Source organism: Bos grunniens, chromosome 10 (genome assembly GCF_055505025.1).
Source record: "Bos grunniens cultivar Pamir isolate PY7600 chromosome 10, Bosgru_T2T1.0, whole genome shotgun sequence".
Taxonomy (NCBI): Eukaryota; Metazoa; Chordata; class Mammalia; order Artiodactyla; family Bovidae; genus Bos; species Bos grunniens.
The window spans coordinates 89,893-109,516 of NC_141174.1; the positions used below are offsets into that span (position 1 = coordinate 89,893).

The window sequence follows — 19,624 nt, forward strand, 5'->3', positions numbered from 1 at the left end:
ATATAGAGAATGAACTCCCAGTTAGATGGGAGTTCCGTGGAAAGGAGACAGGGATGGTTCCCCAAGGGTACTGCTGAGGTTAGTAATGCTTAGAAAGAAGCAACAAGCTAGAGAATGAATATATTGGGGAGTACAAGATGAAATACACTGCTGTTTAAATTATAGGCAGGAATGTTTGCAAGGACATAGTCAAAAGTAAATGGATATACTTAAATATATTTGAATACAGAAAAACAAATGCTCCACAGATAGGTAAAGCAAGAAAAAGAGACCGAGAAAGAGTCAGAGATTAGCTGGACTAAAAAAGTATCTTGAGAGAATTCAAGACCAGATTATAAACTAGCCCAGTCCATCTTATTTTCTAAATCTCAGGAACAGTTTTCTTTTAATTAAAGTAACAGGTTCCAGGAAATAAATGTTTTGTAAAATTTACATAAGAGCATAATTAAATAGGAAGAAGAGTGCATGTCTAAAAATAATCTGTTAAGAGTCATTGTGTTGGAGAATAAGGACTGCATGATAGAATTTCTGATCATGTTTGAAAAGGGTTCCTGAACATCACAAACTCCAGTTGCATTTTGCTCTGGTAAAAAAGGATGGATGAGCATGCTCATGAAAGTGGCTCCTGTGTCATAGTAGACCCCAGAGAATTAGAATAACATCTCAAAAAGCTCCAGTGAAATCCATTTAGAATACTGAGAATGGAATTCAATTTGTGAATCCTCTTTTCATTTTCCAGAGTTCCCCATACATTGGGAAGAGAAACCAGTGAGACTGGTAAACTGTTTCAGTACCTCTTTAATAACTTTCTGAATTTACACAATAGTATGACAGATTACTGTGGATGTAAGATATGCAATGGTTCTTTATTCTCTCCGCCATCATTAAGGCAAGGGCAGAAGTAGGGGTAAAGTTTCTCCATGAACATGCTGCTGAAGGTGTAAATGTGGGTCATAGTTTTAGCATTGTAGAAGGACACTTGTCCACCCTCATAATCTAGATATATGCCCACCTTGTTGAGGTTGTTAGTCAGTTTCAGACTGCAAGAAGGAAAATCCAGAGCCTTTAGATCGGTTTGGTTCCTTAGTCTTAAAAGCCAGAATCCTTGCTCGGGAGTTAGAGGACAGCTGCCCTTTCGAAGGATGGATTCTCTGACAACTCCAACTGTCCATTTTGTCTTCTTTGCTACTTCCACTTCCCAGTACCACTTTCCAGATGTGAAGCCTTTTGAGCCCAGCACAGCCACACTTGAGTCAAACCTCTCTGGATCATCAGGCATTAGCTGCTTAATGTCACCATGCCACACACTGGTTCGGTTTTTGGAGAGCACTAGATTTGGGTGAGCAGTTTTAGGGTCCAGAGTTAATGGAGATAGGCCTAGTAAGAAAATAAGAGAAAGCAGGGCATGGGGAAAAAGGGATGAATGCAAGTTCCCATGGACAGTATTTATGTGCTTTATCTCCCCATGCCATATATGCTTAGATGAGCAGGTAATAACTTATATACTCTCTCTCTCTCTATATATATATATATATATATTGTTTTGATATCCATGTGGCTACATTCTAGACATTTTTTATATTTGTGGTAAAAAATCAGACTTTACTCTGAAGCAATTTATACTCTAATAAGAAATGCTGAAAGGATAAAGATTTAGTAAGTGTGCCCAAAAAAGATCTCTAAGGCAATAAGTATTTTAGTTTGATGTAACATGTATGAGGTGTTTGGGTAAACAATGGCAAAAACAGAATGGGTTAAAAACAGTAGCTTGCATGATAGAGAAGATAAGGGCTTGCCTGTTAGGAGCAGATGAGACTGAACTAACTGATACAGAATTTAGAGGACAGTGGTGGTAAGTTTGCATTTGGTTTAATAGACACTGGAACTTTTGAGGTCTGGAATGGTTAATGCCACTGATGATCTGACTGTGACTCCCAAACTGTGTAATTGCCAGTCTGGGACAGGATGGTAGAGAAATTAAGAGTAAGCTCTTAGAAACTGTCATAGAAATCTGAAAGTAATTTTAGCTCAATCAATTTAGTTAAAAAACTGGGCTTGCACTTTGTAATTTTTTTAACTCCATTTTTTCAAATAACGTTTATATTCTACAAACATTAGTTTTTAAAACTGGTCCTTCATCACAGGTAATTTGACAAGTGGTTTAGACAGATCAATGGACAGCAGTATAAAAAAGGAATTTCTAAATGAAGAGAGGTTGGAAGCAAGAAGGTGACACAAATTCTAAATGTGAGATAATTGAGCTTTGGCACAAAATTTGATAAAGGAAACACAAAAACTATTCAAATCATGGACAAAGATACAAATATGCATTTGTATTTGTAACACATTTATTGTTAGTGGATTTATTTATCCTCCAAAGCAAGAACAATCCAGCCTATCTCTCTCTTCTCAGAAAAGCTTGAGTCTTTTCCATCATCCCAGAGACTTTTTCTTTCTAACAAAGAGACTTTGAAGAATCCTGAAGATTTTCCATGTAGGCCAAATCTTCTCACTCTCACAGATCGATCCTCATTCATGTAGGGTTGTTATTTTTTAGGATGTGAGGACTATAATTTCTTTGAAGGTATCGTAAAGAATTCCTGCTAACCTTTTTAGAACCCCCGTCTGCTCTCATCAACCAAGCCTCTGACATCTCCAGCTTAGCTCAGCCTGCCCTCGCTTTGAGGATTCCTAGGAGTCAGCTTTGCATCCCAGCTTTTCTTCTTATGCCATAGTCAGTCCAACAGTAAGTTCTGTCAGCTCCACCTTCAGAATATATTCTGAGCCTACTCAGAATGTACAGACATAACTTCCACAAATACCAGTGTCCTGAAACTACTGCAGTAGCTTTTTAATTGCTCTGTTTCCACTCTTGCCTGTCTGCAGCCTATTCTGCCAAGAAGAAGAATGAGATCATCTAGTTCTCCTACTCAAAATACTCTTATGCTTCCTGTCATCCAAGGTAAAATCCAGAGTCCTTACCGAAGAGACAAGGCCTGCATGATTTACCCACTTCTCTGACCTCATCTCCAACCGCTTACCACCTCCCTCCCCCCATTCAGTTTGGTCCAACCACCCTCGCCTTTTGGCTATTCTTTGAACATACTAAGTTCATTCCTACTACAGGGACTTTACACTTTCTATTTCTGTCCCTGGACACTATTTCACCACATTGTTTACTCCTTAACATCATTCAGACCTTTATTCGTGCAAGTGCAATAGAATGTTATTGATAGAATCTAGCTAGGTATAGAAGTATTTACTGTAAAATTCTTTAAACTTTTCAGTATGTTTAGAAATGTCTACAATAAAACACAGGGAGACCCTGCTCAAAGAGATTTTCTCTGGGCATTCTATCTAAAGTAGCATGTTCATCCATCTATCATGGTTTATACTCTTATCCTGCTTTCTTTTGTCTCATAAATAATTATTTGTTGAGTATATCATGCTTTGTTTTCTTCACAGTAGTTATCAGTATGTGAAATTACTTGATTGTCTCTTCCACTAGAGTGTAATCTCTGGAAAGGCAGGGACTTTGTTTTGTTTCCTCATCTATCTTCAAAATTTGAAACTGTTCCTAGGTATTCAAGTAACTATTTGTTAAACAATTAAATGAACTGCAATTAGAGTTCCATATGAATCTTTGACACCAACTAATTTCACCACGCTTTGTATTCCTGTTATCCTTCGCATAAATACCCAGATTGTAGATCTCTCTAATGATTTAATGTCTACTGTACTTTTATCCTCATTATTCTGTTCTTTACTTCCTCTGCCTTCACCCATCCTCCATCTGTTCCCACCCAACCATTTCCACTCTGCCCTTTGGATCTACCTTCCCATTTAACTCTCATACATCTTCAGTTTACAGAATTCCCTTATCACCTCCTTAATTTAACATAATCCAGACTGATTCTTCCAAAAAAAAAAAGAAGCTAACTGAATAACAGCTTCCAGAAGTTCAAGAGACTGTTCATTTTCTAAATTCAGATGCTGGAGATCAGGTAGCCACCACCACCACTTCCAGACCTGTGCTCTATTCCTCAATCTCATGTTAAAAAATCATTCTTCATTTGAGGCTCCTGTCATTCCTTTTCACATTTCCCTCTGGCTGTATTTAATGCTATCATCTACAAACTTTTCCTGGTTATACCCCCTGCATTTTGGGTTGGCCTTACCTTCCTACATCAAATCTAGCCCATCATTTCAAGGGATTTTACTGTCTTTTGGATATAGCTGCCCTTCTCTTCTTGCATGTGTTTGACTTTACTGCTAATGACTTTTGACTCCTTTACATTTAAGGTGCCCATATCAATGACTATATTCTGGAACTTGTCGTCATCAGGAACTGTTCATTCTCTAAAATCTTCAATTTAGGTATGCCATACTCTTTTACTTTTTGAGCTTTCTCACTCCCATCTCTTCCTACAACCATGACTTGACTTCATTAACATCTCTAGTCTCCTATTTCTCTTCATTATCCTAATCTCTTTGCTTCCTGGCTTAAAATTCTTCCCTAAACAGTTTAGCATTGATAGCTTCGTTGCCAATAACCTCAACACTTTTGTCCTCTTATGTTTCTGTTTCTGCAGCATCTGCCATGCAACTCTCCAACCTTGGATCTATTCAGCTATTCAAATTCACATCCTAATTCCTCACCATTGCAGGATGAAAATCACAAAATCATGCATACAGATACTTCTACAAATTCAGTATTTCTACTCTATGCTTGGCCATCAGCACTGCCCCAAACTCTTATATTTCCCAAATCAAAGCCTCTCTACTTCCTCACAACAGCAATTTCAAACCTTCAACTCCTCCTCAAATCCCTGTTCCACCACTTCGTCCTTACTTCCAGGCAGAAGGTTTCATCTCCTCTTTCACAGAGAAACTACAGTACATTTTATAAATGAATAGATGAATGAAGAGATGAATCCCTCAATTCTTCCTACTCCCACTGCAAACCCTGTCTTACAAAATTAGTTGCTTCTACCGTCTTTATCTCCTCTCCAGTTTTGGAGAAAGCTAAGTAAAGTCAGTACCTCTCTTTTCTGTAGCTCTCACTCTTCCCAACATTCACCAATTATTCCCTTTCTTATACTATTGATTTCTGCCCTTCTACAGGCTGCTTCCCTTCAGTATGTTTTTAGAAGTCCTCTTTTGTCTTTGCTTCCACATATACATCTTCCCTTCTTATTGAAACTTGTCAAATGAGTGATCTATTCACTTCATTACTGCCTCATTCCAAATTGTTCCTGAACCCTATACAATATATAATAATTTATACTCATTCCACTCTTTTGAAATCGCCCCTATCAAAGCCACCAATTTTTAAAAGCATCTCTCTTCCAGTTATTTTCTAAATTTATCTTTGCATTTGGTATGAGTGACCATTCCCTTCTCCTTGACACTCTCTTTGCTTTAGATTCCATGGGGACTTTATTTCCTGTTTTTTCTCTTATTTCTCTGGCCAGATAATTCCTCAGTCCCTTCTGAGGCTTAATTGACCTTCATCTGTTGTTATTCTCTATAACACGCTCTCTCTTTGACTGTATGTTCTCATTCTCCTTAGGCAATCTCATTTATATCAATAGCTCAGCTACCCTCACTCAATATTATTTGTTCCAGCTCTGGCCTCTTTCCTAAGCTCCAGTTAGAATAATTATCCATTTGAATATATACATTTAATTGTTCTGTAGGTCAACACAACATGGCCAAAATTGAACTCATCAGCCCCCTCCAAAATCTGCATCCCCTGTATTTCCATCCTTGACATCACCTTTCTCTATGCCTTACCGCTAATTACTGTCCTGTATATTTCAGGTCTCAGAATTCTGTCTCTGGAATCTATTCTTTATGTTCCATTACCATGCCTCTGGCTTACATCTTAATAATTTTTCACCTAGAAGGTTGCGGCAGACTCTAACTTGGTCTTTGAGACTCTCCTGGGGAGCGGAAACTATGTCTTTTATTTCTGTATCCTTGGAGCCCAACTTAATGCTCGGCATGTAGTATGCCCTCTCTGAGTATGTCAAATGAAGGAGTGAATTTTGGTGATATTTTATTGATACACACAAAACTAAAGAAAATATATTAAAATATTTTAAGATAAAAACAGTTCCCTGCACTGAAATACATGAATGGCCATATTGTCCATGGTTGCTTTTTCACTACAGTGGTATAGTTAAGTAGTTTTGACAAGACCAAACAACCCCCAAAACCTAAAATATTTACTGTCTAACTCTTTACAGAAAAAGTATGAGCCCCTGTCTTAAAGCAACAGCCTCATTTATAAGGCAGGAAAGAAGAAAATAAGAATCTGCAGGATAAGAATAAGCAAAGGCCTAGAAATAAGAAGTATAAAGTATATTTTACCAAGGTTTGACCATAGTTACATTATTATTAAAATAGCCATATATTAAATAAATCCCATTTGATTTTCTTAAATGTAAAATTATACCAAAAGTAAGGAAAAAGTCAGTTTGTGCTTTAAATGATGCTAGAAGTGAAGTTTGGGGGCAAAGAGTACAAGAAGAAAAATACTGTGATCCTGAGAGAGCTAAAATTTTCAGGGTGGAGTAACAGAGGAGGAAGCTGCACAGAGACATCAAAACATCTACAAAGGGATTCCCTCAAGGATGTGACTGAGTATTGCCACATGACTACAGTGAAATTCATTAAATCTAGACAGTGAATCTCCAGAAAGCAGAGCTCACACAAGACTGGGAACAGTTTTCAATCCTGCCAGTCAGGAAAAATGTTGTAATATGTGGAACATCAGACAGAGTACTCAGAAGGGTAATATCTTAGAAAATTGGCAGAGTTAGCCCAAGATTAAAGGCTTCTATTGAAACACACTAACAAAGCTTAAAGGCTCAACAAAGCTTAAAGTGTCAAAAGGAGCAAAGTTATTTCAAATAACTTCACTAAATGCCAAAGTTAAATCAATAGAGCTTAAAGGATTACAACAAAGTTAGCAAATAGCAATGTAAAACTGATCGTGTTTGACAGCCAGAAGAGACAAATTACATAACTATCCATTCCTTAAGTGTGAGCTGCACAAAGTAAATTGCTTTCCAAAGTATGGAAAAGAGAAGGGAAATAACTTACACTACCTCAGCCAGGTGATTAAAGCCAACATCAACAGTCATAGACTATGCTGACAGAATGTATGCTTGATATGATGAAAATGACACTTTAACTCCATGGTCTCCCTCGCAGTAACTCACAACCCTAGCATTATTGTGAGAAAAACAACAGACAAATTGCACTAACGTGGCATCCTACAACATACAGAACCAGCAGTCCTCAAAACTGTCAAAATCATCAAAAAACAAGGAAAGCCTGAGAAATTGTCACAGCCAAGAAGAGCTTAAAACTCAGTGTAATGTTGCACCTTCAATGGGATCATGGAATGGGAAAATGACATTAAGTAAAAACTAAGGAAATTCACTCCGGGAGTTGGTGATGGATGGGGTGCCTGGCGTGGGTCGCAAAGAGTCGGACACAACTGAGTGACTGAACTGAACTGAAGGAAATTCAAATGAACTATTGATTTTAGCTACTAGTAATGTATTTGTAATGGTTCATTAATTGTAAATAACGTATCACACTAAATATAAGATAATATAAACTAGGGATGAGGTATATGAAAACTCTCTACTATATTTTCAATTCTTCTATAAATCTAAAAGTATTCTAAAAAATAAAGTTTATTAAGGAGAAAAAAATACATCAGCCGTGCAAAGCAGCAGGAAAATATAACCCACAGTCAGGAGAAAACTCACACAATAAAAACATGTTAGAAATTACAACAGTGGTGGTATTAGCAGACAAAGACGTTAAAACAGATATTATAAATATCTCTCATTAGCCTGAGAATGTAGATGAACAATAAACATGGTAAAGAGAGAAACTGATGATATAAAAAGATGCAACTTTTTGAAGAAATGTAACTGAAATGAAAAACATTCTAAACAGGATTAACAGAAGATTAGACAGTGCAGATGAAAAGATGAGAGAACTTGAATAGCAATAGCAACTATTCAAAATGAAACACAGAAAAAAGGCTTAAAAAGTGCTGAGCATCAATGAGAAGTGAGACAATTTTAGGTGGTCTAATGTGATTGAAGGCAGGAGAAGAGGGTGACGGAAGATGAGATGGTTGGATGGCATCACCGAGGCAGTGGACTTGGGCAAACTCCAGGAGATAAGTGAGGGGCAGGGAAGCCTGGTGTGCTGCAGCCCATGGGGTTGCAAAGAGTCGGACACAACTTGGTGACTGAACAACAACATGTGTAAAATTGGAGTTCCAGAAGTAGAGAAGAAAAGATGGAGGTACAAAACCTAAAAAAAATAATAGCCAACATTTTTCCAAACTTGATGAAAATTATAAACCCATGGATCTGAGAAAACACACCAAGACCCGCATAGTCAACTTGGTGGAAAAAAAGTGACAAAAAACTAAATCTTACAAGTAACCCATGAGAAAAAAAAGATAGTACATACAGAGAAATGATATAAAAGTGATAACAGACATCTCATCAGAAACTATGCAGGTGAGAAAACAATGGAGTGGCTTTTCTAAAGTAGTAGAGTCTATCAACCCACAATTCTATATGAGGAAAAGTATTTTTTTTAAATAAGGTAAAATAAAACTGTGGTGGTATCCAAACATTGTCATGGTAAAACTCAACATGTAGTAAAAGATTTAAAAGATGACATAAAAATGGAGACTGATATTAAGAGAAACAAAAGGAGTCTTCTAGACCAGCATGGATATTACTCCATGCTGGATGAACCAGAGGCAGGAAAAAAAAAAAAAAAAGCTGAAGGCAAAGTGCAAGAAAGGAAAGTGGGAAAGCAAAGCAAAAGCGGTAAAGGCAACGAAGGGTTTAGCCTGGTAGACCCTTAAAAAAACTCGAAAAATACCACATGGGATAGATCCAGCGTATCCACTGGTTTCAGCGTCCATCAAATGAAAACTTTATTTCCATGTTTTAACTTGGCTTTTTTTCAATTTAAATCCAGCATAACTTCTCAAATTTGTTTTGGGAGCTTGAACAAAATATTTTCTTTGATGGATTTAAAACAATCAGAAAGATAGACATTATCAAACTTTGGCAAGGATTTGGAGAAACTGGGACTCTCATCCATTGGAGGTGGGAATTAAAATGAATCCACCATTTAAGGGGAAAAAATGTGATAGTTTCTTATAGTTAAGCATATACTTAACATACAACCCAGCAATCCCATCATTAGATATTTACCCTGAAGAAATTAAAGCGTGGACTTCCCTGGTGGTTCAGTGGTTAAGAATCCACCTGCCAATTCAGGGGACACAGGTTCAATCCCTGGTCCAGGAAGATTCCACATGCTGTGGAACAACTAAGCCTGTGCACTGCAACTACTGAGCCCAGGTGCTGCAACTGCTGAAGCCCATGTGCCCTAGAGCCCATGCTCTGCGACAAGAGAAGCCCAAGCTCTGCAACGAAGAGTAGCCCCTGCTCACCAAAGCTAGAGGAAGCCCAGGTGCAGCAATGAAGACCCAGCGCAGCCAATAAGTCAGTTAAATAAAAATAAATTTTTAAAAAAGAAAGCAAAAAGATTTATAAACAAATATTCAGTCAGGTTTCTTCATACTAGCCATAAACTAGAAACTATCCAAATGTCCATCAATTGGTGAATGAATATACAAATTGTGATGTATCCATAAAATACAGTGATTGATACATGCAACAACATAGGTGAATCTCAAAAAGCATTTTGCTAAATGAAAAAAGCCAAACAGAAAAAACTACATAATATATGTATGAGATTTTAGAAAAGACAAAGTGAAATAAAGTAGATCTGTGATTATGAGCAACTGAGGATAGAAGAAAAAGATTGACCACAAAGGGTTATGCAGGAACTTTTGGGGATGACAGAAATTTTCTATATCTTGATTTTGGGGATGTTTACATAAGTGTGTACATTTGTCAGACTCATCAAATTGTACATTAAAATTAACAAATTTTCTTCTATGTTAATTATACCTCAGTAAAGCTGATTTTTTTCATTGTCAGCTACCTGGAAACATTAGCAGGGGTAGATGTGTGATTTTCATTAAATCAGTAATTACAAATAATAATGAGTCTATAAAAAACTTTATTTAGATCTCTATTTCTGTAACTTTTTATTTGGAACTTTATTTTATGTTCTTGAAATGTTGTTTGTGTTCTTTTGTCCTGTCCTGTCCAGTTTTGTTTTTTGTTTTTTTTTTTTTTTAGTATCTGCAGGATGACAAAAACTTAGTCACAGCTATTGAAACAATTGGTTTTCTTTTGAAGCACTTAAGATGTAAACAATCTCCTAAGATGATATACTCTATGTTATGAACATTAACCACAAGAGGAACTGTACTCATACATATGATGAATATGTATAGTAACTTCTACCTTCAGAGCAGAGATGCCTCAGAGACTTATATAACTGTTTTAGAAAAATATTAAAATATTGGTTGTTACATTTGATAGAACAGTCAAGCAAAATCATAGGCTGAGAAGTTAGTTCTGACACCAGACTCCATTCACAAGTATAAGATCCTGCATTCTTAGATAACAGTAAGAGAAGAAATTCAGTCATACCAACTAGCCTTTTGGCTAAACTTCATGCCTCCCTCCTTCTAGACTCAAACGTACTGTTAGGGCCACAGAAGAGGTCCTGAGAATGAAACATTAAATTGGGACCCCCAAGAACCAATGGCTCCTACCCACTGTTACCTGGAGAGAGGGTGGACTGCATGTCTCTCCACATCGTATACTGGATGGGCCCTTTGAACACGCCTGGGCTCAGCTTTCTGGAGACAAGCTCCTTGGGCGTCAGCATTCTCATTCCTTGCTCCAAGCTGCAGGGGACGTAAATTGTTTATTCTTAGACATCCTCCAGGGACTGAAGGCAGGCTATTAATACCACAAGGAGACATTTACCTGTCCAAGAGAGGTGTGATGTCCTAGAAGAGGAAAGGAGAAATGGAAAGGTTAGATGCGTGTTCATCAGCTCCAGAAATTTGTTTGGTGTTACTGGCCACCACCAAAATTTGATGGTCAAAACTGCAGTCCTATGCAGATGGCCCCCATCCCATTGCCACCAACTCCTCTCATCCTCCAAATGCCTTTTTTCTGATCTTCATCCTTCGTCTATCCCACGATAAACTGGCTTACTTTCCTCTGATTTTCTAGAGTTTCTTTTTACAGGAAACAAGAAAAAAATTAAGGTTAAGCTGTTTTTACCTATACTGCCACGTAGTCTCAGGAGAACAACACAATAGATATTCCCACCCCAAGGCCACTTTCTTTACTATGGCTAAATTAAGCTTCTGAGTCCTAAGGTAGTAACCAATGCCACTTTAGAGGTGAAGCGTCAGGTAGCAAAGATTGGCAAACAGCTTTTCAAACAGGTCAATTTATGATTACTGAGAGCCAGTAAAAGATACAGTTTAGGTGGCAACATTCTTATTTTTGAGAAATAAAGCTTCAGAGTTCTTTATGGGGAAATATTAAAACAGATTTCTTTTAATGGCATCTTACTATCTTCTTTACTAGGCGTGTGAAAACTTTGAATTGAGTATAAGGCAAAAGGAACCTTCTGCTTTTCTCCAAGGGAATCTTAAAATCACTACAGCAGATTTTTTTCCCCTCCTGGAAGGGAAAATCTGCTTGTACATTCTTTCCAACCCTCTCTTCCCCCCTCTGTTGTACCCATTGTCATGTTGGTATGGAGTCTCACTTTGAGAAAGTCGAAGGGGTTCTGCTGCTCCATCCGTGCCTGGATGCTCACCAACATCTCCTTGGCTAGGAGACACTGTTCCTGAATGTGGCTCAGATTCAGCTCCATCTCCTCATTCAAGGCTTTCCCCTCTTCTCGGAGCTCACTTAAAAGGTCCTTTTCTTTGCTGTGCAGGAACTGATGCAGCTTTAGAAACTCCAGGGAGATGTGTTGCTGCAGATGTAGCTTGTTTTCCTGGAAACCTCCATGATCATCACCATGGTAATTACTGAGACTAGCATTTAGGGATGGGGGCCCACACCACCAGCACTCACACAACTTGGGAAATACCATAACAGGAAAACGCATACAAATACTGCATATCAACATTCAACTGTACTAAAAGGAGGCTTTTGGAAAACGTGTTCTGTCTTTCCCAGCTAGTTTAATAGTCAGGGTTGAAATAGTCAAAAGTCATCTCTAGGTTGCTGTTGCAAAACTGAGGTGGTAACCAATGCCATCTTAAATAAGACTGTGGGGTTAATCAAACTTTGTAAAATGAACAATAATACCCTTTTATCCAGAAGTACAAACCAGTATCTACCAAGTGATGCTGTTAGACTGGGTCCATAGGAGGCTGGAAGAACTGCCCTTTTTTAAGAAATCAGAACTGGAGGAGGCACCACAGTACAAAAAGAGCCAGAGATGGGCAATGTCTGAAGCACTTGAAATTGGTAACTGTTACACTGGGAGCTCTCTTCCTCGTGGGTAAGCCATCTGACATCCTGGCTTCTCAGTTCCTCATCATCATTTCTAGTGATTTTTACCTATATCTACTCATTCTTTTAGTCACATTGAGGGTTTTATCTTCCCCAGCAATTGTACCATCCCCAGAATTACTTTTTATGTTCACTTACCCAGGTTCCACTGTTGCAACTGTTATTGGATTTCATAGAATCCTCCTATTCATTGACCCCTCCATTTCTGTTCATCAACTTCTCTGCCTTCATGTCCCCTCTTATCCAGCTTATAGTCTATGGTCAATCACTGTAATTGTACTCTTTAAAATAGTCTTAACTCTCACTGTCCTCTAGGTCAGACGTTTGCATTTTTCCTTTTACCTATTTCACCATATTTCTCAGTCTCATTTGTTAGTTGTGTCTCTAACCAAGCTTTGAATATTAAATTACTTGATATTCTGTCCTGGGCTCTTTCCCTTTCTCATTCTACACTCTCATTCTCGGTAAAAGCCTCTGCTCTCACAACTTTGAAGTGTAGTCTATACACTGACTTCTTATTTTCAGCCTAGACCAACTTCTCAACTCCAGATTCGTATATCCAACTGTCTATTTGCTATCACCACTCACCTCTCACATCTAATCAGTCACCACATGCAGGTAGTTTTTATTTACAAAGCATATGCTAAAGCTATTTATTTCTTTCAGTCTCTACTGCCATTTTAGTCCAAGCCATCATCGTTCTCTGGGATCACCACAGTAGTCTTCTTCTAACCATTATCCTTGTCATTGCCTTTCTCCAGTCCACATTCCACACAGCCACCAGACTGATGCTTTCAAAATGAGATGAGACCATGTCCTGTTTAAACCTTTTAATGACTTCTCAATTATGCACAGAATAAAATTCAAAATTCATAACATTATCTACAAGGGCCTACATGATTGGGCCTTATCTGCCTTTTCGGTCTCATCTTGCCTACCAAGATCCATCTTAATTGGCCTTCTTTCTGTTTAACATAGTAACTAGCTTCCTGTCTCAAGAACTTTTCTATAATGCTCTTTCCTCTTCATAGAACATTCTCCAGGCCATTTCCTTCATATTCCCCTCACCCAGTTCACTTGGCTAAAGATAACACTTATCCTTTCAATTCTCAATTTTTAATAAGAAATTTTTAATTTCAATTTTTAGTAAGTGACTTCTTCCATCTAGATTAGGCTCTCCGTTTATATACTCTAATATACTGTATATTTATAATCATTTATAGTAATTATCACAGTGATGTTTTATTATTGGTGGGATTATTTAATTAACATCTGTCTCCCACCATAGTTGGAATACAATATCTAGCATAATGCTGCACCACTCAAATATTTGTTGAATGAATGAGTATTGACTGTAATAGCTGAACTAAGAACTCTTACAACAGGAACACGATTCTCTTAAGACATCTTTATTTCCATCTATCCTTCTTTCCCTCATTATATTTATTTCTTCTTCCAGATGTCAAATGCCAGAGAAGACTCTCCTCTATAGGGTAATTAATGAAGAAACAGAACTCCCAAATTATTCCCCCAGCCTAGGAACTGATTTGCCAAGTCCCTAACCATTAATGTTGTCCTAGAGGTCCTGTGAAGTTGAAAGTATAAGCAGTAGTTTTATTTAGTTTGGAAAAAGCTAAGAAGGATTAGATCAGAGAGAAAAGCCAGCAATCTAAGAGACCTTGGTTCAGAGAGGCCTGGTTTTAAGCCCAAAGGAAAGAAAGGTATTTCTTTGAACATAGCAATCTTTAGTGGATTTTTTAAAAATAAATTCCTTATTTTGCCATAGATAATAGGAAAGATCAGACAGATCACAGCCCCATAGCAATCACCTAGTGACTGCACCATGAAAAGGATCAGCTTATCTAGGGGAAAGGTCAGTCTGCTCTCTCTGTTGATCAGCTATTGGGAACCTACTCCACTGCCGTATTTCTTTCCACTCTACAGTGTCTGTTTTCTACTTCTATAGCCTGGTGCCATTTAGCATTTTGTTGTATATGTAAAGGTACCTTTCCACCCATATAGCTGAAGTTACAGGGAGGGTACAATTCCAGTTCTGTCTCATGGTCCCTCTGCCCTGCTCCTCACCTTGTGAGCAGCAATAGCATCCTTCTGCATATTCTTCAGGGACTGAAGCTCCTTCAGGGTTGCCTCCAGTTGACCCTGATGAATGGTAAGCTCCTCCTGGGGATACCATAAAGAATTAACCCATGCTAACTGGGAGATAAAGGGCCATGAAGAACATCTACCCCAAAGCCCCAGGGTGTCAGGGGGAAAGAAAGCAAGCTCCTGCTACAAAAGTCTCCTTTTCCCTTGTATCATAATTCCTGTCTCTTCCAAAAATTGTGAAGAAAATTACAAACTGCAGAGAAACTAAGTTTTACCTTCTTATTAGCTAGCTACAGGGCTTTGAAGAAGATAACAGAACTCTGTACATTTTCTAATATATTTACACTGTTCTTGCTATCTCTACTTTTACTTACATTGTTCTCACAACACTCGTTTCTTCCTTCTGTCCATCCAAATTCAAATAATTGCCCCCCTTTCAAGCTTTCTTTCACCATGCCTCCCCTGACTATTTCAGTTTTCTCTAATCTCTGAAATTCTAAACATTTGTGAATTACAAATGTGACAAAAATTTAGCTCTCAACAGTAGACTGTCTTATAGTCCTTCTGTTGTTTTGTTCACTTTAAACTTGACTAAATTTCAAGACTTTTATAACAAAAGCAATATTTTACAAGTCCATGTTCTGTACAGTGTCTAGTAGAATGCTGTCAAGGCAAGGTTTAGGTAAATGTTTGATTTATTGAGGAAGTAGGCCAGAGCTCCCTTACTGCTTCCCTATGATTGACAACTACAGAGAAAGAACTTTGCAAGATACATTGTATTTTTTGAGCCCTCTGAGCTTTCTAATAATCACCTGAATGAAGGTGTGGTATTGAAAGAAGTCCAACAAACGATTTTTCCCAGCCTTCCTAAGGAATTGCTCAAGACTGTTCAAGACCCAGGGCTCACCCACCGTGAAGAAATGGACAGCATCAGAGATCTGCAGGAATTCTTTAGACTGCCCCACAGACAATCGAGCGTCTTTGCATTGAAAGCATATTAGTCTCCCATCTGGCTTACTGAACAGTTTCAGGTTCTCTCCATGCTCTGGGCACCGTGGATGGCCCTTGAGCAGGGGTAACTTCTTAATCTTCTCTACCAGTTTCTCCAGTACAAGATTAAATGTACAGTTACTGTATTGACATAACATCTTACACTCAGGACAGAATGTTTCATTTGCTTGCTGCTTCCAAAAGTTTTGGATACAAGATTGGCAGAAGTTGTGGCCACAGCTTAGCATTAGTGCGTCACGAAACCAGTCATTACACAATGGGCAGTGTAATTCCGTAGTAATATCTTGAATCTGCACTTTGGAGGATATTTGGGTGATCACATCATTCACTTCAGCGTAGCTGTCTGAATCAGTTTTGGAGGAGAGGTTGGAAGATACCTTTGAAAAAGAACAGCTAAAATGAGTTTCTCTTTCTTGTTGCCCATTTCAGCATTTCAGAGTAGTGGGCTCTGTTCCTAAAGGAGCTGAGAATTGGTGCAGCCAGAGTAAAAGCACTATCATCGCTTCTTTGAAAGTGATCAGTAAATTCAGTGTTCTCTAACATCAGAGTTTATTCTACTCCCAACATTATTAAACTTTAATAGAGAACCAAGGCAGAAGATGAAAGAGTACCCAATCAAAGAAATGTATTTCATTGTATATTACTTCTTCCACTCACTTTCTCCTTGTATCAGTTGAAAGTTTTACTTTAAACATTTGTTCTATTAGTTATTACCTTTCATTTTGTTTTCTAGAAGTCATGTGCAAAGAATTGGAAGATCAGATTCCTCAGTCAATGGCATAATATCATCAATTATAATATCATCCAGGCCCTTCACCCTTCCCTTTTAAAAAACATGTTCCAGAAATAACATTTATACAGAAAATGTAGAATCATAAAGGTACAGATCAATGACTTTTCACAAAATGAACATATCTGTGTAATCATAACCCTGATCAAGAAACAAAACATTTTCAGGATAACCAACAAGGTCCTACTGTATAGCCCAGGGAACTCTGCTCAAAGTTATGTGGCAGTCTGGATGGAAGTGGGGAGATTGGGGGAGAATGGATACATGTATATGACTGAGAGTCCCTTCACTGTCCACCTGAAGCTGTCACAATGCTAATTGGCTATACTTCAATATAAAATTAAAAGTTTATTTGAAAAAAGAATATAGTTGAAAACAGCATTAAAAAAAGAAAAACATTTTCAGCATCCCGGAAGTTCCCCCCCCATATGCCTGCTTCAAGTCACTATCCCTCATTAAGACTGACCCCCATCCTGACTTCCAACACAATATATTAGTTTTACCTGTTTTTAATTTTATATAAATGCAAATATATACTCTTTTGTTGCTGACCTCCTTTGTCAACATTATATTTGTGAGATTTATTCATATTCTATATAATTTTGGTCCATTCATCCTCATTGCTATATAATATCCAGTGTGTAAATATGCCATAATTTATTTCTCTGTTCTACTGTTGATAGACTTTTTGAGTAGTTACCAGTGTGGAGCTATTATAAATAGTGTTGCTAGGAACATTCCTGCTCATGTTCTTTGGTGAATATATATTATATACAGACATATGTAGGAGATATTGTGGGTTGGCTTCCAGGCGACCACAATAAAATGAATATCAGAGTAAAGTGAAACACATAAAATTTTTGGTTTCCCAGTGCATATGGAAGTTATTACTGTAATCTATTACATGTGCAATAGCATGATGACTAAAAAGTACGTATCTTAATTAAAAATACTTTTTTGTTAAAATATGCTAACCATCATTTGAGCCTTCAACAAGTGGAGTCTTTTTGCTAGTGGAGAGTCTTGCCTCTGTGTTGATGGCTGCTGACTTCTCAGGGTGATGGTTGCTGAAGGCTGGGGTGGCTGTGGAGGTTTCTTCGAATAAGTAGTGAAGTTTGGTGCATTGATTGACTCTTCCTTTCACAAATGATTTCTCTTTAGCATGTGGCACTGTTTGATAGCATTATACCCACACTACAGCTTCTTTCAAAATTGGAGTCAGTCCTCTCAAACCTTGCCTCTACTCTATCACTAATTTTATGTCATAGTCTAAATCCTTTGTTGTAATTTCAACACTCTTCATGGTATCTTCACCTGGAGTAGATTTTATCTCGAGAAACCACGTTTTTCCCTCATCCATAACAAGCAACTTCTCCTCTATTAAAGTTTTTTTTTTTTTTAATGTGGACCATTTTTGAAGTCTTTGTTGAATTTGTTATAATGTTGCTTCTGTTTTATTTTTTGGTTTTTTGGCTGCCAGGCATGTGGGATCTCAGCTCCCTGACCAGGAATCAAAGCCACACACCCCCCACGTTGGAAGGTGACTGCCACTAGACCTCCAGTTGTTTTTGTTGTTCAGTGGCTCAGTTGTGTCCCACTCTTTGCAACTCCATGGGCTGCAGCACACCAGGCTTCCCTGTCCTTCAGTCTCTCCCAGAGTTTGCTCAAACTCTTGTCCATTGAGTCAGTGATGCCATCCAGCCATCTCACCCTCTGTCATCCCCTTCTCATCCTGCCCTCAGTCTTTCCCAGCTTCAGGGTCTTTTCAAATGAGTCAGCTTTTTGCACCAGGTGGCCAAAGTATTGAAGCTTCAGCTTCAGCATCAGTCCTTCCAATGAATATTCAGAGTTGATTTCCTTTAGGATTGACTGGTTTGATTTCCTTGCTGTCCAAGAGACTCTCAAGAGTCTTCTCCAGCACCACAGTTTGAAAGCATCAATTCTTCAGTGCTCAGCGTTCTTTATGGTCCAACTCTCACATCCTTACATGACTACTGGAAAACCCATAGCTTTGACTATAATACAGACCTTTGTCGGCAAAGTAACATCTTTGCTTTTTAATACGCTGTCTAGGTTTGTCATAGCTTTTCTTCCAAGGAGCAGGTGTCTTTTAATTTCATCACTACAGTCACCATCCACAGTGATTTTAGAGCCCAAGCAAAGAAAGTCTGTCACTGTTTCCATTTTTTCCCCATCTATGTGCCCAAGTGATGGGACTGGATGCATGATCTTAGTTTTCTGAATATTGAGTTTTAAGCCACCTTTTTCTCTCTCTTCTTTCACCTTGATCAAGAAGCTCTTTAGTTCCGTGAAATTGCAGTTAATTGAGTCATATCTTTAGGCTCCACTTCCAGTTCTGGTTCTCTTGATATTCCACCACTGAAGTTTTGAACCCCTCAAAGTCTTCCTTGTGGATTTTAATCAACTTCTGCCAAATTCCTGTGTATGCTGATAGTTTGACCTCTCCCCACAAATCCTAAGTGTTCTTAATGGCATCTATAGTGGTGAATCCTTTGCAGAAGGCTATCAATCTACTTTGCCCAGATCTATCAGAGGAATCACTATCTAATGCAGTTATAGCCTTATGAAATGTATTTCTCAAATGGAAAGACTTAAAAGTTGAAATTATCCTTGTCCCATGTCCTGTTGGCAGGCATGAAAACAGCATGAATCTCATTGTACATCTCAATCAGAGTTCTTGAGTAATCAGACAAATTATCAATGATATTTTGAAAATAATTTTTTTCTGAGCAGTAGATCTTAACAGTGGGCTTAAAATATTCAGTAAACCATGTTGTCAGCAGATGTGTTGTCATCTAGGCTTTGTTTATAGAACACCGGCAGAGTAGATTTAATGTAAATCCTAAGGGCCCTAGGATTTTCAGAATGGTAAATGAGCACTGGCTTCAACTTAAACTTACCAGCTGCATTCGCCCTTAGCAGGAGACACGTCCTGGCCTTTGAAACTAGGGAGCCAGCCACTGACTACCCCTCTAGCTGTGAGAGTCCTCGGTAGCATCTTCTTCCAATATAAGGCTGCTTCATCTACACTGAAAATCTGCTGTTCAGTGTGGCCACCTCACTAATGACCTCAGCGAGAGCTTGTGAACAGTTTGCTGTAGCTTCTACCTCAGCACTGGCTGCTTCACCTGGAACTTTCATGTCTTGAAGATGGCTCCTGGAGCCGTGTGTC

At 38.2% G+C, this 19,624-nt stretch overlaps 1 protein-coding gene across 1 annotated transcript; it reads right to left on the reverse strand.

Annotated features, from left to right (window-relative positions):
• Window positions 1-780: 780 nt before the first annotated feature.
• On the reverse strand, window positions 781-19,361 carry TRIM69 (tripartite motif containing 69). Its single transcript, XM_086318895.1, has 7 exons — window positions 19,353-19,361; window positions 15,542-16,018; window positions 14,610-14,705; window positions 11,767-12,084; window positions 10,968-10,990; window positions 10,761-10,885; window positions 781-1,377 (listed from the first exon to the last, which is right to left on the reverse strand). The coding sequence occupies exons 1-7, from the start codon at window positions 19,359-19,361 to the stop codon at window positions 836-838; spliced, it is 1,590 nt and encodes a 529-aa protein (XP_086175021.1). The 3' UTR covers window positions 781-835.
• Window positions 19,362-19,624: the final 263 nt, after the last annotated feature.

Excerpts from the sequence above, each read along its gene's own strand:
- TRIM69 (XM_086318895.1), bottom strand. Across the intron at positions 10,991-11,766 it reads ACCCCTTCGACTTTCTCAAA|GACATCACACCTCTCTTGGA; the intron begins GTGAGACTCCAT and ends TTCCTCTTCTAG. Across the intron at positions 1,378-10,760 it reads GCAGTCCACCCTCTCTCCAG|GCCTATCTCCATTAACTCTG; the intron begins GTAACAGTGGGT and ends TTTTCTTACTAG.